General features: G+C 34.6%; 1 protein-coding gene across 6 annotated transcripts in view; it reads left to right on the top strand.

Moving 5' to 3' along the window:
* The window catches only part of LOC109075077 (protein sidekick-2-like), a 276827-nt gene that overhangs the window by 212577 nt on the left and 44398 nt on the right, over window positions 1-19852 (top strand). For all 6 annotated transcript variants that reach the window (XM_042735927.1, XM_042735929.1, XM_042735926.1 and 3 more), the window contains exons 4-10: window positions 510-657; window positions 10620-10753; window positions 12075-12186; window positions 14291-14481; window positions 15387-15470; window positions 16345-16539; window positions 17912-18028. In XM_042735927.1, the coding sequence (XP_042591861.1) occupies window positions 510-657; window positions 10620-10753; window positions 12075-12186; window positions 14291-14481; window positions 15387-15470; window positions 16345-16539; window positions 17912-18028 (981 nt within the window). The remainder of the gene's footprint in view (window positions 1-509; window positions 658-10619; window positions 10754-12074; window positions 12187-14290; window positions 14482-15386; window positions 15471-16344; window positions 16540-17911; window positions 18029-19852) is intronic.

The following is a 19852-nucleotide window of genomic DNA, read 5'->3' as shown; positions in this document are numbered from 1 at the left end:
CATTTTTAGGTGTGCTAGCCTTTTAAAACTTACAAGTTGAGAGTCCTGCAACAAGGACGTTCTTCTGAATCAGATAGGGGTGTAAATATGAATGACTGCTGATTTAACGCATGGTGAATGTCCGTTCAGTTGAGTCAGTTCTGGTCACTGTCATGGCCGATAGCTAGCTGGCACATATCATCCCCAGGCCGACGGCAGCCGCGACGATGTCTGGCGCTGTGTCAGAGCACGTCTGTCAAATGCTGCCCAACTCAAGCAGATGGTGAAAGACACTAGAAAACATTGGAAAATTCTGCTGTCTCTGGCAAAACGACAAACGTTAATACTGCAACTGTTTTTTATCTACTGATGTAGGCACTTGTACCAGAAATTAAAGTCTGTTTGTATTTGTAATGGAGTTATGAGACAATATTTAGAAAGACGTTTAATGCTGAATGCTAACATATGCACTAAATAAGAGTTATAACACATTTGTTCACTCTTACCATTTGTTTTGTGTTTGTCTATAGATATGGGAAGTTTCGAGGAAGGGGAACGGGCCCAAGCCGTATCCCAAGGAGAAGGAGCCGTAATACCAGCGCCTCGCATTCGCTGTTTCCCTCAACCACAGGTTACCTGGTTCAGAGACGGACGCAAAATCCCTCCCAGCAGTCGGATGTAAGTTTGTGAATCTGTTGGGTTTCTTTTTCACCTTATTCTGCCTTTATTGTGTTCTTATCTTTTTCATTCTCCAAGCAGTCTGATTGTACGTGATTGTTTTTGAGGGATCTTTGTAACTATACATCTAATCTGGAGATACACACACTGTGTTTTATTGCCTCCAGGTGTGTTTCTGAATGTGTGTGTGAGCTTGTGGAGGTGTTTGTTTGTTGTCATATAAGCATTTATTGACTTTCTGGCACGAGTGCGCTCAAAAACCCAGATAAGTTATGAGAAGCTCAGTTGTTTTCCAGAATCAAAGGCTAAACATCTGCAGAGCAAAAACATCTACAGTCCTGCAGTCTATCTATTGATCGTTCGTTCGTTTAGTTTTTTCTGTCTGTCTGTTTCATTCGTTGTATTGTTTGCCCCCAAAAAGTGTGTAGGACGAATTTACTGTATCATTTTGTTCGTTATATCAGTTGTTTTATGGTCTATCTGTCCGTCTGTCTGTCTGTCTCAGCTGTTGTATTTTGTTCTATCTATCTATCTATCTATCTATCTATCTATCTATCTTCTATCTGTCTGTCTGTCTGTTGTCTGTCTATCTATCTATCTATCTATCTATCTATCTATCTATCTATCTATCTATCTATCTATCTATCTATCTATCTATCTGTCTATCTACCTATCTATCTGGTCTGTCTGTCTGTCCCCATGTCTGTCTGTCTCTGTCTGTCTGTCTACTATCTATCTGTCTGTCTGTCCTGTCTGTCTGTCTGTCTGTCTGTCTGTCTGTCTATCTGTCTGTCTATCTATTCTATCTATCTATCTATCTATCTATAGTATCTATCTATCTATCTATCTATCTATCTATCTATCTATCTATCTATCTATCTATCTATCTATCCATGTCCATCCTATCTGTCTGTCCACCGACCGCCATTCGTCATGTTTGTTCATGAATTTTGACTTAATTAATGCTTTAATCACAATTTCTTTGCATCAGCTGACATTGCAAAGCCGTTGAATGATGTGTCCAAACATTTCAGTTTCTTCCATTTTGTTTTTGTCTACCTCACACTCTGTCTGCCTTCCCATGGCTCTCCTTTCAGCGCTCCCATGCATCTCGCTTGCACATGAACGTCTGTTTCTAGCTCTGAGCCAAGGTTACCTCGTGCAAATGAGTGGAGCAGATACTATTTATTCCAGGAAAATCAATTAATTGAATTTTAATCAGGCCATTGGCACCTCTGTAGCAGTTTCAAAGACTCTGTGAAAAATGGAAATAAGCGTAACATTGACCGAGACGCCCATGGAGGACTGCTAGTCTGTCTGAGAGCGTCCTGCCGCTTCTGACTCCGTCTGCTCTAGATTGGCGAATTCTAATCTCTCGCTCTTTATTTTCGTTAGATTGTACTCATTTTGGCGGCCCTCGTTTCGCTGAAAACTAGCTGTGCGGCCCAAGGGTCATGAAATGGAGAGTTTTCAGAAGCACAAAGCTTTCTCCCTCACCTCTCATCCACTCTCTGTCTCCTTTCCCTCTAATCATGCAATCACACAGCCCAGAAGAGAGTAGGATAATCAATGCCTGGGAGAGAGCCGCATTTCTCCATTTTCTCTCACAACCCTGCCTCCCTTCAGCCACTTTGAGATTCTAGCACACAGGAGCACTGCAGCAGATGATAAAATGACATTTTCCAGCACTTTGCTTTTGAGTCGCCTACAGTGCTAATTTGTGTTAACAGTGCTGTTGACATTTTGCCAAATTATGTTAAGTTTACATTACATAGAAAGTTGGAATTATACAACAGCATTCTTATTATAAAAGACAACACGACTCAGTATTTGTAATTTATGTGTCCACATGATTAAATCAGGAGGGGTGAAATGTCTTAGACTATTATATTTTTGCATATAATAGTAGCACTACTATATATAGATAGACATTTTGGTTTGTTCTAAACCTCCAACTTTAATTATTAAACATCTATAATTTGGCCTGAACCCCAAAATGAAAATTGGCATAATTTACACAACCTTATGTTGTTCCAAACTTGTATGACTGACTGTAAATGTTGCCAATTATCATTTTTTAGCATGCACTTTTTACAAAACCATACATAAACATAAAATAATGTTTATTTGGAGACTCAATTCATCAAAAATGGTTTTGTGCAGCTGATAGCATAGCTTTTATACCTGATTCACTAGAGGAATTCAATGCAAATCAGATGACAGCACAGACATTGCATAAAAAATTGTGCTTAGTGTAATTTGCACACCATAATTCTCCATTTTACGAAGTGCTAGGTTGTGAAAGATTCAACAGATTTCAATCTTGCATACTATGCTGAGACTGAACAGCGTTATTCCATCAGTGCAGTCCAGGCAATGTGCATCTGGATGTATGCCCAATTAAAATGCTTTTCTACATCATTTGATCATCATTAAGTGGTTTAATGCTGCCGTAATCAATAGAGTATGTAAACAAACAATCTCTCTTAAATGAAATTCCACTTATTGCTTTTTGTGGAAGGTAATAGTGTAATGCTATTTTCCCCCATGGCATTTATAATTTGCCCTTGAAGAAACACATTTATTCATATTGCAGTTTTATGCCGTTCATATAGATGTCTGTGATACAGCAGTGGTTTTAATGAATGCGTGAGAGATGAGAACAGTTATAGGAACTCAAAAAACCATTTAACTCACTCAGAACGCTTCATCTTGTGTGTTTAGCCACTGAAGCCTGACCAACATTTGCCCATCAACCAAATTATTATTATTATTTTCTTTCTTTCTTTTTCTCATGTCGGGCAAGTGAACAGATTTTGTTGTAAATTGAGCCATAGATTGGTAAAGCTTGTCCAGCAGAAGTAGCATTCTTTCTCTCTCCACGCTCCCCTGACTCTATTTTCCCTTTGATGAGACAATTTCTTGCTGAGATGCTGCAACTGGGACTCTCTCTTCTCCATCCTGGCTCTGCAGCTGCTCCTGTTGGCTGTGCTGCTCTCAGGGAAGCTTGATGCCATTGTCACTTCAGACTGTGATCATCATATTTCAGCTTTTTCTATAGTATCTATCTATCTATCTATCTATCTATCTATCTATCTATCTATCTATCTATCTATCTGTCTGTCTGTCTGTCTGTCTCAGTTGTTGTATTGTTTGTTCTATCTATATCTACCCTCCCTTCATGACTTTCCTGCCTACAGGGAGCGAGAGAGCGGCTTTAAAGCAGTCATTTAACTGCAATAGCCATTAGTCTTTCATTATTGAATAGGAATGCAATTGAAAGGCCCTTTTCCACTGACTGCATTTGATTTGTTGTGTTATTTGGGAGGGCTAATGTTGTGTATAATCAGAACCTCGAATAGTAAACACATTCCAGGAGCTGCGTCACTCCAAGCGAGTGTTAAAGGAAAGGTGCTATTCTGTTTTCTATTTAGAGTTTGTCCCTTTCATTCCGACCTATTCCGCCAAAGAATTTGGTTTAGATAAGTGGCCAGTAGTCCTCGGCGTTTGGATGACTGTTACTCATTTGACACTCTCCTCTTTGAGTTTCTCTTTTCTAAAACACTGTTTCTAACAGGATCCGCTTAAATGCGTACTTGTTGAGGTTTCAGGCAGCTCTTGTGACACACGCCAGTACAAACCAGTCCCTCTGTAATGACAGGACAAGTGATGGCATTTCTATAGCATGCAGGCATGCCTCTGAACAAAGAGGTTATGTTTATGCATTTGCAAGCTTCATTCAGTGTGTCCTGCAGTTTATAATCACAGGTTCGAGTCAGTTTTATCCACCACCGGCATAAGTGCATTACGTGAGATTGCATATTTTGGTCCCAGCTATTAGACTATTCCTCTAAACACAGTAATCAGCATATTTAGAATAAACTCCATTCTATTCTATTCTCTTCTGGGAATATAGGAAGTGCTTGCTAGTAATTAATTTTAATAATTTTGCACAGTAAATTAATAAACCGGTTCATTCCCTTTGACAACAGCACACATTAGCGCAAAATACAGGTCATGATGAATCTTTACCCGTCTGTGTATAGATTTATGTGCATTTCTAAAAATAATCTGTTTTCTCCCTCTAAAAATATTTCACAACCCTTAGTCATGCATCTTCAGAAGGTGTGTAAGTATAACTTAAATTCAGCCATCTGCACCTGCAGATGCACTGTGATGATGTTAGCAAAATGTTGTTAAAAATGCATACACAATCAGAACATGATTAAATTTTAATATTATTTGTGTATGGTTAGTGAGGAGCTTTTTGACTGAATCCTACAGTAAATAGAGTGTGATATCCATACCATCATCCCAGACCAGATATCAAAGGTCATAGAGGCCATACACATTTGATCCAAATTAGCATTGCATATATTTTTCACTGACATGGCTTCCAGCAGTTTCAGCAGGGACGGTTATGCTAAACTCTTAGGACACATGGTCTGGCTCAGGTTCCTGTTAGTGGGTGGAAAAATCTAGGTTTTATTTGAGTCCTGAATATATTTGACTAGTGTCAGAAAGGATTTCCTTTCAGCAGACGCTGATGGCACTAGAGGGGCTACTTCTGGTTTTCTACAGCATAAAACTTGAGATATCGGCTGTGGCAGTAGCATTAGCTTGTGTTTGCTAGACAGGTGTTGTTTGCATATGTGTGCACAACATGTTCATTGACTCCTGGCTTTCCATTCCTGGGCATTTCCCTGGAAAGTTCAAGCATATTCTTTCTGTCAGTTTTATTTGACCACCTGTATTCCGCTTGTGTTGTGTGTGTGCGCTGGATCTGCTTGTGTGTGTCCTGTCAGTATTTGTCAGTGTTCCCAGATATATTTACCATGACTGTGTGCGTGTGATATTCGCTCGAGATCCTATTCCCTCTTAAGGGACCGTGGCTTTTGCCTTGCGTATTTGTCTAAGTGTAATAGAGGTCATCGACTGCGGACTCCGCTGCTCCCTGGAGGGTGCTGAAAGAGCACTGCACTGACAAATGCCATTCCACTCGCTATTGTGTACATATAACTGTTATAGTGGGTCAGCAAACACACATTTGAACACAGGCGCACACAAGCTCTGTTTTTGTCTGCTTGCTAAATGAAATGAACCTTGTAAATGCAAATCTCAACTCAATTGGTTACAGTAGAATTTGATTTTAGCATGTTGCTAAGCTAATAGTCCCCTAATAAGTGAGGGATCAAATAGAATAGGATCATAAAGGGTTTATTTAGCAATAAAAACCATTTAGTTGTACATTGTCCCGACTGAATATTTATACAACATAAACCATACTGATTTGGGTAAAAAATATTTTATCATGTGAGAAAAAAGACCATATGGTGCTACGAGAGACGTGAAACCAGCACAGCTTCCTTCTTACTTAGACAATGGTCAAATATACAGTTTAGCAGTTATTATGCAAAATATTTGATTGTATAATGCCATGATTTACCCAGCAGAATCAGGCATTCAAGAAAACTATAATAATCAGGGAAAATGTTTGCACACATAGGATATTCAGGTTTTTGCATTATTTTATTTATTTATTTATTTAATTTTTTTCTGTACTTGTCAGAAATTTAAATGAAATATAAGCACACTATTGTTCAAAAGTGTAGGGTCAATGTGAATATGTATAATACTGATAATTGAGAATATTATAATGATTTCTGAAAGATCACGTGACACTGAAGAAAGGAGTAAAAATTCAGCTTTCCATTACAGGAATAAATTACATTTTCAAGTATATTAAAATAGAAAACAGTTTTAAATTGTAGGGCTGTCAAATGATTAATCACGATTAATCTGTTTTTTTTTTTGATCAAATAAATTCAGCCTTGTGGAGCATAATAGAGTCATGATAAAGAAACATAATAATTGTCCTATACTTCAGTATATATTTGTAATCAACTTTTCTATTTTATTGCATTTTGGGATTGCCTTCTCTTAATGATTAATCTGACGCATTTATGATTATTAATGCTTTATACTTTTCGGAACAACATTTGAATTGAGAGTGAACTTGTGTTGCCTTGTAATGCCGTCCAGGTTGGGAGTTCATAAGATTTTGGAACTGATCTACAGACTCAGTGTTTTATGCACACATTACTGTGTGAATTCTCCCAGAATGGCATCCTTTGGCAGACTTCCAGTAAGTGAATGCAGTAAATAACTTTGATGAGAAAACACAACTCAACAGTGATACTAATTTCTCAGCTCTGTGATTCAACAAGAAACAGTCACTGATCACTGATTTCATTAAATCTTTTCACACAAATAAGTAAGAGTAGAACTTGCTTCAGTTATACCAGGGTATTGTGAATGGTTGCTAGGATGTTGCTATGCAGCTAATAAGGTTTATGATTTTCAGTGAATAATAATGTCAATTTGATGTTCTGGTATAGTGGAAACAATCAAAAGTGTAAAAGAATGTCTTTCTTCGATAAGGCACCTGTATGATTTGACTTATAATTTGTATGTACCACAAACATGTTTGTTAAAATCCCCCAAATATAAAAGAAATACCAGAAATGCAGTTTCAGTATAGGGTTTCTTGAATATTTTTATTATATTACGTCATAATTCCTGACATTATAGATAAAAATGTCAGATTTCCTGATGGGTATCTGGGTTACATGTTCTTTGGCATTTTTAAATGAATAATTTACCTTGGTCATATGTTGCCACCACTTATTTTATATTCATTTGTGCTTTCAGAAACATGAATGTGCTATAGTGTGAGACATGTGCCATAATTCATGACCTTTATCATGCATGCACTGTCAGTCAGGAATTTGGTGTTGTATTTTAACTGTGTAAATCATATTTTACTTTGTGTGTGTGTGTGTGTAAATGTGTAAAAAAGGAAATAACAATGTATGTGCAATTGTGCATATATAAATGTGTAAGTGCCTGTGTGTGTTCTCGACTGCCTCATTAGCTGCTCGGCCTGCAAGCTGTGTCTTTATTCTCGTTTTATGTGCTCAGGTTTAGGGAATCACCTGAGATTAATTTGCAGTCTTGGGCCGCTCGCTGTCCCTCTTCCAATCCATAATTCAGCAGCAGTGTGGCTCTCTCCCTGACACCTGCCGCACCAGGACCCAGGCAGAGTGAAATATTCACTACAGATCATCACACCACAGCCGTTCGCCCTTATTTACCGGCCCCTTATCCATCTGGAACGATGCATCGTGGGCCGAAAACGGGAGAAATCGTAGACCAAGTGTGTGCATGAGGAGATATTAAAATCAATCATCCGCTCTTATGTCATCCTTCTATGTTGAGCTGCTCTAATCATACAGCAGTCATTAATCATTTCAGGAGGCTGATGTAATATCCTGTGACAGCCGGCTGCGCTCGAGCATAATGTCTTTATCGTGCTGTTGTTAAGGTTTATCTTCAGGCAAAGTGTAGAAATAGGATGAGGCTTTTTGCTATTTAATAAAGCAGACTGTGCTTTTGAAATTGTTAGCGTAATATTGCTTAGCAATTCAGTAAATGCATTCAGTAATTTCAATATTTTATGTGTTTTATCTTTATTGAAAGTGCTGAAGTGTTTGAATTGGTGTAATGAGGGCTTTAGGACTAAATTAATTTTAAATAGGCAGATACTCATGAATATTTGAATTTGATTTGTTTTGTTGATGATTTGGTTTGCAAAAAGATGTTCTGCAACACTCTGTGCACACAGTTTACATTATTGGTTATTTTTATTTTTATTTTTATTTTTTTATTTTTTTTTGGTTTCATTACTGCTTTTATTGATGGGAATATGCAAAATGGAAGGAAAGATGTTCCAGACAGTGCAAACTGGACTCGAACTCATGTCAGCCATACAATTACCTCAGCTCAATGTGTTTTAGGGTTGTTGTTGTTTACTAAAACTATCCACAATATTTTGGTTGATTAAAATAAAGCTGAAAAATGTTTTACAGAATATTTTGGAATCTAAAATCTATCCAATCTATCGAATCAAAGCCACATGTCTAACTAAGCTGTGTTCCAAATTTGAAGTTGATATCACAAAATTGCCATTCCTGTTAGATATTGTTTAGGCACTTTACCAAAAATAGCCAAGGGGTGGGTAGGTAGGTATGTAGGTGTGTAATTATTTATTTATTTATATTTTACTATGTATAGTAATACTTCACTAATACTATATTGTACTATATAGAGAGATTTTTTTTCCTGTCACAAAATAGTCACCAAATATGGAATTAAACCTTTCTAACGGTTTACAAAGATTACAAAAAGTTTGATTCTAAAATACTGTGGTAAATTTTGTAATTTGACACTTGACACCATCCACTAGGGGGAGGAGCCCGCTAAAAGGATTTAAAGTATCATGTCTGGATTAACAGTTTAAAAGTATAAAAACTATGGGGGGGAAATGAAAAGCAAAAAAAAATGAAATTAAATAAAATAAATTAAAGGTAAATGCAAAAAAAAAAAAAAAATAATAATTAATAAAAATGACATCATATGATAAAATAATATATATATATACATGTGGACATGTGGACATGTGGCTTTGATTCGATAGATTGGATAGATTTTAGATTCCAAAATATTCTGTAAAACATTTTTCAGCTTTATTTTAATCAACCAAAATATTTTGGATATATATATATTTACGTAACCACAGTAATACTCCAGAATTGCAGGTTGAAATAGATAATGATGTGAAGAAGATATGATGTCTTATAAAGTTCACTCATAAATACACAACACATATAAACAAGTATAAGGTACAAAAAAACACATTCAAACACAATATAGAATTAAGGGTGAAAAAAGTACATTCACACATGCTATAGTATTCTTACAATCATAAAGCCAAGAGAGAATGAAAGATAAGCAAAAGATGTGTCAGTTTTGCCTCAAAATATGCTGACTTTATCAGTAAGCATCTGCAGCCTTGTTGCGATAGTGGCTCTGGGGCTCTGGCACACATTTGGTATTCCTACAGTGAAATGGACAGATTCCTATTAGCATTCCGCACCCCAGAGGACTCGGGCCGGGGAACGTGGGTGCCAGCTCAAAGACTGTGGGTGTGTGAGACAGGTCGAGGGCAGCCACGCAGAACGAACAATTCTTCCTCAATTGTCCAACACATAGTCATAATGAGAAAACATTGATTGTAAACAAAGGAGGCACGGTAATTGGGACTCCATGGGGTAAGTGTCAGGACTCGACCCAGTGGAAACCAATGGGGTGGTCGGGTAGAGATGGCTGCTTATTCAAAGTGAGATGCGTGAATGAACTGCTAAAGAGGAAGTAGTGTTACATGTGTACTACAAGTTGTTTCATTTTATATTCTTGCCCCTTTACAAATTATGTCAACTGCATATATATGTATGTATGTATTCCATGTTCATCTCAAGTGTTTTATTTAGCATATATTTCAAAGTACTTGAATTTAATAAGGGCTTAATTAAACGTTGGAAAATGGCTATAAAATGGATAATGGTAGTAGTATTTCTGTTTTTATGGGGGGGTCGGGGGGGTTCTTCCATCATAGCAGCTGCTGATGCATGTTGCCAGAAGTGGTTTATGTGACATTTATGGAGCAATGTCATTTCATGGAGTTGTTGATCTGGAGGAGAAATGACAGATTGAGAAATTAAGTTTCTTTGTTTATTATGTCTGAATGAGTCTTTGTGTCAGTGACTGAGGGGGAAAAAACAACTAAAAAAGAAACATTCTGAAATCTGTCATGTTTTTAAAGACATTATTCTTTGTGTATATGTATAGGCATAATGAGATGGCAGTGAATTAGTACTCCACAGTGGCTCTGACATCCGTGGGGAATTTTTTCATGTAAATATCAGCTTTTCAAGCGGAGCACTGAACATTTGGTGTGTAGTGTGTTGTGATAATACAGATGCAGCGTTATGAAAAAGTGCTTGAGTGTGATGTCTGACAGCGGGAGATTTTTGACCATGATTCTGCTTGTTGTTTTCTCACAGAGCCATTACTCTGGACAATACGCTGGTCATCCTGTCCACCGTGGCCCCAGATGCTGGAAGATACTACGTACAAGCTGTAAATGACAAGAACGGCGAAAACAAGACTGGCCAGCCCATAACTCTGTCTGTGGAAAGTAAGTCAGTAGAGATTTAGAAGTTATGCTTGGACTTCCTCCTGTGGGCTAAAATTAATTATAATTTTTACTAATTATTGTATTACAGATGCCAACTACTCTTTTAATACTAGGGATTTGCATATATTACAATTCTGACCAATAATTGTCATGTTATTGCCAATATACCATTTTGGTTTTGAAAATATTGGTTTATTTTTTTTTTTTTTCATTATAAAATAACTGTTTTAGTTTTTAGTAGGTTCTAAATTATTTTAGAAAATAAATAAAGAAGTAAATTACATAAACTTGCACACTCACACACATAATTTTTTTTATGAACAAATGTATTTATATAAAAAAGAACTAGAACCTACTAAAAACTAAAACAGTTTGAAAGTTTGAATGGATATATTGCTAGTTCATATGTGCAATGAAAATATTTTAATTTAATCGATATTTAAGGTTAAGGTTGTACTTTAAAAAAAAAATAATAATAACAAATACACTTTTTAACAAATTAAAAAAATACATATTAACAATTTGATGTTAATATTCCAATAAATTTATTTATTTAATAATTTTAATACTGAAACACTTAGTACAGTGAAAGATCAAATATATATGCATATATTTCTGTTCTCAATTCCTCCTGTTCATATGCGAAGGAATAGAAGTACCCCTGTAAATGTAACAAAGTTTTGAATCATCTTGCCTTTCTATTTTCGACAACATGCTGTTTATATGAACATATAAACTTGTGAACAACAGGCTATAGACAAATACATATTTGCCTTCTGTCTGTGACAGTGCTTTGTTTCACTCTCGCAGCTTCCACTGTGAGAATATTGACAGTTATGGATTGTATTTTGTAAGAGTTTCAGTAAATCAGATTCTCCCAGCAAACCAGGATATGATATTTTTGAGTCTAATACAGGAGGAACTAAAGAATGGTGCAGAGACAGCGAGAAGATTAGAGATTGTGGGCGGTGTGTGTGTGTGTGTGTGTGTGTGTGTGTAGAGGGCAGTCCTTCCCAGAAGCTGTAGTTGAATATCAGTGCTTTTCAGAGACTGTCTCTGACAGAGCTCCACACACACACACATAACTGCCATGAGAGCAGAGATATAAGTTCCTCTTCCAAACTCAAACCTGTCACACTTGCCGTAACACGTACAGTATATCGGCTGGCACTTCCTACTTCTGGACACACTCACACCTGAAGATGACAGATCGGAGTTCTATTAAAAACACTCACTCGATAATGTCCTTTACCTGTGTGACATAACACACTTTCTCAAGCTCTCATCGTTTTCTCATTCTCACATTTCACTTCTGCTGTAGATGTTGGTGGTCCTGCAGACCCCATTGCTCCCACCATTGTCATCCCGCCGAGGAACACCAGCGTCATCTCTGGCACCTCTGAGGTCACTGTGGAGTGTGTGGCCAATGCCAGGTGACCGACCTCTGATTCCTTCACAGTTTGAATAAAAGGAAAATGAATTTAATTATAGTGATTATGAGGCGAGCAGTGGATTGAAATCTGTCACTTTTTATTCCTTTTCTCATCACTTTTTTGCAATTATTGACGTACAGACTCCATTGAAGCTTAGTCTTATGTTTTTGTTTTTATGAATTTAATTTTTACGAAATTTCTTCAGGAAATGCAAAAATAATAAATGAATGTTCTGGAGGTGGCAGAATCCATGGCATGCTATTAATTACAAAAGACAAAAAAAAAAACTGTATACAACTTTTAAAATAGTGTTTACAAAGTGCTTCAAAGACACAAATATTTACATAAAAGATTCACATTTTGATGGATAGAGAAAAAAAAGAGCACATGAAAATAAAAGGAAAAAGAAATGAAAAACCAAGCATTTGCATAATTAAATTGTTTTTTTTTGTTATAAAAAATGAATTTTGTTATTTAAATAGAAATTCTAAAAATAAAATCTAAAAGTATTTTAAATTACAGTGCAGTGAAAGTCTATTGTAAAAGTCCTTTTTTTAATTAACATATACTATAATATATATATATATATATATATACTATATATATATATATATATATATAATATATTATACAGTACAGGTCAAAGTTTGGAAACATTACTATTTTTAATGTTTTTGAAAGAAGTTTCTTCTGCTCACTCAAGCCTGCATTTATTTGATCCAAAATACAGAAAAAAAATGTAATATTGTGATATATTATTACAATTTAAAATAATTGTTTTTAAATTTATTATACTTTAAATTATCATTTATTTCTGTGATGCAAAGCTGAATTTTTAGGATCATTATCACATGATCCTTTAGAAATCATTCTAATATGATGATTCATTATCAAAGTTGGAAACAGTTCTGCTGCTTAATATTTTTTTCAGAACATGTGATACTTTTTTTTAGGATTACTTTGAGATAAAAAGTGACAAAAAAAAGAAGCTATGTTTTTAAAATATAATTTTGTAAAACAATATATACACTACTGGTGAGTAATTTGGGGTCAGTATTTCCAATGGTAGCGTAAAAAATATTATCTAATAAGCCAATACTTTTATTCAGCAAGGATGTGTTAAATTGATAAAAAGTGATAGTAATGAATATATATTATTAGAATTTTTATTTTTATTTTGAATAAATGCAGTTCTTTTTAACCTTTTATTCATCAAATATATTAGACAGCAGAACTGTTTCCAACACTCATAATAAATCATAATATTAGAATGATTTCTAAATGATCATGTGATAGACTGGATGTTACATGTGACACTGAAGGCTGGAGTAATGATGCTGAAAATTCAGCTTTGCATCACAGGAATAAATTATTTTTTTAAGTATATTCAAATAGAAAACTGTTATTTTAAGTTGTAATAATATTTCACAATATCACTGTTTTTTTCTGTATTTTTGATCCAATAAATGCAGGCTTGATGAGCAGAAGAAACTTCTTTCAAAAACATTAAAAATAGTAATGTTTCCAAACTTTTGACCTGTACTGTCTGTACAGGTTATATATATATATATATATATTATATATATATATATATATATAGTATATATATATATATATAATAGATATATAACACATAGTATTTACAAAAATAAATACATTTTACCCAACATGTATTTTAAGATTGAAAATGTATCTTCTTGTCCCTTCAATACAATTTAGCATTTGAGAGGTGTAAAATAATTGAAAAATGTATTTCCTTCAGATTTATTTTGGCCAGATTTTTTTTTTGCCATTTAAATTAATATTATTTTAAATTCAAACAATCAATTTAAAATGCATAATACAAAATATAATGCTTAATACAAAAATTACATACTATTTTTTTCAAATGCAGCATTCAATGTATACTGCGTAATATGAAAGTTTATGTTTTAGACAGATATGTATGCATTACTACTGTTTTCTTTCTTAACAATAACAATAAAAATACAAACCATAACCATAATCCTACACCAACACGAATTGTAAAAGATTGAAATGTTAACAATAACAATACAAATTTTAACCATAATCTTTTTCCTACACCATTTTAATTCTCTATCAGGCCACTAATAAAGCTGAGCATCAGCTGGAAGAAGGATGGTGTTCCGGTGAGGAGTGGTCTGAGTGATTTTAACCGTAGACTGACGGTGTTGAGTCCAGTGGTGAGTGATTCTGGCTTCTACGAGTGTGAAGCTGTCCTCCGCAGCAGCAGCGTTCCCTCTGTCAGCGCTGGAGCGTACCTACATGTGCTCGGTAATACACAGTTACACACCAGTTTTTTCTTATAAATTTGTGTATAAATAAATCCACAAGTTCATTAGAAATCCATGAATGACATGTTTTGTGCAATATTATTCATTATCTCTGAACAATTTTTAAAAAAAATTTATTCCCCCACAATAGCACATTATGTAACTTTTACAAGCCGCTTTTGGAACTGTACTTTTAAGACTATAATTGAAATCTGCTCTGTTTTGATTAGCTAGCCTCACCATAGTGTAGTATATGCTGTTGTTCATTATGGCAGGAGATTGAATACTAAAAAAGTGCTGATATACAAATATTCCATTGTAAAAAACAAAAAAAATCATGTTCAGACTAATATTCTGCTCATTATAATCAGTGTGCTGAGTCAACCTCTTCAATTCAGCACAAAAATCTATATTCACTAAGCAACAGTGGACGTTTTGAAGCTAATGAGCATGTGCAGAAGAAAAGAAGCCAAATGAACAGAAAGTACCGTAAAAAGACATTGCAGCAAAGCTTCACTTGGGTGATATTTCAATCATACATTGTGCCTCTAGCTCAAATAAAAGCACTAATGTTTTGCTGAGTACTATTAAGCAAGAATGCATTAAAAAATACATTTAAAAGATTTAGTAAGCCAACTAGGAATTTTAAATGTGGCTAGTCACTATTTACAGTGTATGTCTCCTTTAGGGCCATTTTTCTATCTACAGTATATCTCAATGGAATGTTCTGTTGTCAGAGTGCAACCAAAAAGCCTGAATAGGATGTTTTCAAAAATCCAACAAGTCCTGTTTATTTGAAAATGTTCAGTCTTGCTTCCTGTGTTGTCTGTCTGTGGTGTTTTTCTCTCAAGTGCACATGTGGAGGTCACAACCCTCTCTCTCTCTCTTGCTCTTTCTTTCCCGCAGAGCCACCTCAGTTTGTGAAGGAACCAGAAAAACACATCACAGCTGAGATGGAAAAAGTAGTGGACATTCCCTGCCAGGCTAGAGGTGAGACACCTTCAGACATCTCAACCTAATGAGGTTTTTCAAGCATCAAGGCATTTTTTCTATTCTTACTGACAGCAGCATGCTGCACAAAGCACCCACAGTTAATCAGAACACACACACACACACACATTATTATTATTATAAATAAATTTTATATATAAAATATAAAATATATGTTTTATATATAATATCATTTTTTAATTAGTTTAATAATTTATAAATTATTAATTTATACATGAAATGAAATAAAATAGCATTAAATAACTATTAAATATAGTTATTTAAAACATAAAATAAATATATAATATATTACATTTATACATACATTTAGAAAGACAAACCTACATTAGAACAGACAACACACTAAAGTGTAAATTTGTTTAATTTTAATTCTGGTTTAATGTATTATGTAAGAAATTAAATAATTTATTAATAATTAATTAATAAATTAATCAGAATAAACACTGTATATAAACTATATATATATTATATATATATCTATATATATATAGTTTTATAGTAATAATAATAATAGTATGAGATATGTATACAGTATTTGTTTATATACAGTCTTTATTGTTTATTAAAATTAACGTTTAATAAATTATTTATTCTTACATAATAAATTAAATTGAAATCAATTATATTATCATTATTTATTTTATCTTTATGAATTGATTTATAAATTTAATACACTATATATTTATCATAACTTAATATACATTTTAATCTATATTACATATATTATTATTACATTATTATATTTATCATTTATAATATTTTATTGTTAAATTCATATTATTTTATATATCTTATTATCCCGTTTTTTCTCAATTCAATTGGTCACTTTTACATATATGCCAATTCATCTCAGGTGTGCCTCAGCCTGATATTGTGTGGTACAAGGACGCAGTACCCATAAGCCCCGTGAAGACCCCGCGCTACAGAGTGCTGGCAGGAGGTAGTCTCCAGGTGAACGGCCTTCTGCCCGACGACACCGGAATGTTCCAGTGCTTCGCCCGCAACCAGGCCGGAGAGGTGCAGACCAACACCTACCTCGCCGTTACGAGTGAGTTCTTCTGCACATCCCTCTCTACACTTTTCCTCTCTGCCTCGCATGCTCTCATACACTAATGCACAAATACATGTGCAGGTTTATTTCCTCTGCCTCTCACTCCGTCTGTCTCTTTCTCTCGCAATCAGAAAGGCTTTGAATGCCACACCAACAATGCCTTTCTGTCTTTCTTTCTTCCAGTCTTCGTTCTCTCTCGTGTCGCTGATGTGCTTTTTGTCGGCATGCTAAAGCTGTGATTAATACCCTGTTGTGAGGAAGAGTTGTGAGGAGGAGAGAGACCGACAGAGAGACAGGAAGAGATAAAGAGGGCTTTTATAGAGGACTGACTGAGCTTATCTTGCCGTTCAGAGACACATAGAGCTCTCTAAAACACTAAACACCAGAGCTAGCCGCTATTTACCTCTGCTTACTGCTCTTGGATATGGACAATACTAAAGTTAAAGGGGTAGTTTATCCAAAATTAAAATCTTGTCACGTCGTTCCAAACTTGCATGACTTGCTTTCTTCTGTGGAACACAAAAGGTGATATTTTGGGGAACTGATTTTGTTCAAACAATGTAAGTCAATGGGGTCCAAAACAACACTGGACAATGAAATATGTGACCCTGGATCTCAAAACCAGTCTGAAGTAGCACGGGTATATTAGTAGCAATAGCCAACAATACAATGAATTATCGTTTTTTCTTTTATGTCAAAAATCATTAGGATATTAAGTAAAAATCATGTTCCATGAAGATATTTTGTAAATTTCCTACCATAAATATATAAAAACTTAATTTTTAATTATTAATATGCATTGCTAAGGACTTAATTTGGACAGCTTTTAAGGCGATTTTCTCAATATTTTGATTTTTTGCACCCTCAGATTCCAGATTTTCAAATAGATGTATCTCAGCCAAAAATTGTCCTATCATAACAAACCATACCTCAATGAAAGCTTCTTTATTCTGGTTTTTAGACTGGTTTTGTGGCCCAGGGTCACATACTGTATAAGGTTTTGTTCTCCATAGAAAAAAAGTAAGTCATAATGAAATGAGGGTGAATCAATAATGACACAATTTTAACGGATCTGGAAGTTGCGAGGAGCTGTTTGTTCGCCCACCTCCAAAATCTCAATTTAACTTGCTTGTCTACATTTCTCAGTTAATTGTTTTTTTCTTCTGTTGTTCAACTTTTTGTTTCATACCTGCTTTCATTCTGTTGTTTTCTTTACTTGTTTGGTTTCTAAGCCGGGCTTTGATCCGCGTGAATCAAGTTTTGTGTGATTTCCCAGCGCTTGCGAATGCGAGGACCGAGGAGGTGTTTGAACTTGCGTGTGCTGTTGTACGACTCTGTTTCTAATGCAGTTGCTGTGCTTCTCTCACAGGCATAGCACCGAACATCACGGCAGGGCCTTCCGACAGCACTGTGATTGACGGCATGTCAGTTATCCTGCACTGTGAGACCTCAGGAGCGCCCCGTCCTGCCATCACCTGGCAGAAAGGTGAAGAACACATCCTTCATTGTCTCCACTCACACATTTCAGAAGAACAACTACAAAGTGTCAGCTCCCAGGCTGCACTTCACCTCAGCGCCTCTCTGTTTTACCTGCTCTGGCTGGTTATTTTCTGCCACTCTATTGCAATGTCACATTGACATATTATACTGTTCTGATGTCATCAGGCATGAAAAGGATTTGACATAGGCTACAATTATGCAAATATACATTTAAAAAAAATCTTCTATGTATGTACAATACTGTTTGGGGCCTGTAAGTCTTTTTGATGTTTTAAAAAGAAGTCTCACCAAAGTAGCATTTATTTTATTAAAAATACAGTAAAAACAGTAATATTGTGAAATACTATTACGATTGTAACTGTTTATTAAATTTTATATATTGTAAAATGTAATTCAATGCTATGATGGAAATTCTAATATGCTGATTTGGTGTTGATCTATTATCAATTATTATTGGTGCTCATTTATTAATAATGGTTCTTATTATTTGTGATTTTTTTTTGTTTGTTTGTTTTAAAGGTTCAATGAACAGCATTTATTTGAAAAATAATTATTTTTTTAACATTATGTCTTGTATGACTTTTATGTCATTTTCTTATCAGTTTAATGCTTCCTTGCTGAATGAAAGCAGTTTCTTTCTTTCTTTCTTTCTTTCTTTCTTTCTTTCTTTCTTTCTTTCTTTCTTTCTTTCTTTCTTTCTTTCTTTCTTTCTATCTTCAGTTTTGTACTATAAGGTAGTATATTATGGTTTCCACAAAATATTAAACAGCAAAAACTGATTTCAGTTTTGTACTATTGATAATAATAACAAATGTTTGTTAAGCACCAAATCAGTATATTAGAATGATTTCTGAAGGATCATGTGACACTGAAAACGGTTGAAAATACAGCTTTGCCATTGCAATTTATATATATAGATATATTTTATTTATTTTATTATAATATATAGATATTTACTTAAAATAGAAAACAGATGTTTTAAATTGTAATACTATTTCAGAATATTACTGCTGTACTGTATCTTCGAACATTACATGTTCAAATACATGAACATGTAAAAAATGTAATTATTTCAGACATTTGGCCTAACTAACAAAGGGTTAGTTCACCCAAAAATTAAAATTCTGTCATTGTTTACTCACCCGTCTGTTGTTCCGAACCCATATGTCCTTTTCTGTGGAACACAAAAGAAGTTTAAAGAAATTGTCTTGGTCCCTCTTGTCGACGCATTTATAATGAATGAACTGAGGCTGTCAAGCTTCAAAAAGTCCATATGACTCCTTGCCATTTATTCCAAGTGCTCTGATACCATACAGCTCAAATTTAAGTCATTTTATCCATTGAAAAAAATCGTCCTAGCTCTTTTGGTATAGCAATATCTAGTAAACAAATAATTCATTTGAGTCAAAGCTTCTCAATGAATCAGTTGCAGCTCACTGGAAGGGAACATTCAGTTCATCATAACTTAAAACTGCAGGCAGTTTCTCACACAAAACTACAGCATGACTTCAGAAGACTTGGAATATAGCACATGAATCATATTGACCACCTTTATTATACTTTTATAGTACCTTTGTGTCCTTTCTGAAGCTTGAAAACCTCACTCAATATACTTCTCGCAGTATTGACAGAATTTTTTATTTCCCTTTAACAATAAAATAATCCTCTGAAAAGTGATTTTGTGTTCTTTCAGTTGTTTTTGAAAGTCGATCTTGTAAGCTTAAAATTAGATAGTTTAATAAAGATGTCATTTAAGATGACTAATATAATATAATAATATTAATATAGTTTAATATAATATAATCAATTT

The sequence above is a fragment of the Cyprinus carpio genome, chromosome B12, assembly GCF_018340385.1.
Source record: "Cyprinus carpio isolate SPL01 chromosome B12, ASM1834038v1, whole genome shotgun sequence".
NCBI lineage: Eukaryota > Metazoa > Chordata > Actinopteri > Cypriniformes > Cyprinidae > Cyprinus > Cyprinus carpio.
The sequence above is the reverse complement of the archived record's forward strand: the minus strand, read 5'-3'. Positions and strand labels throughout refer to the sequence as shown.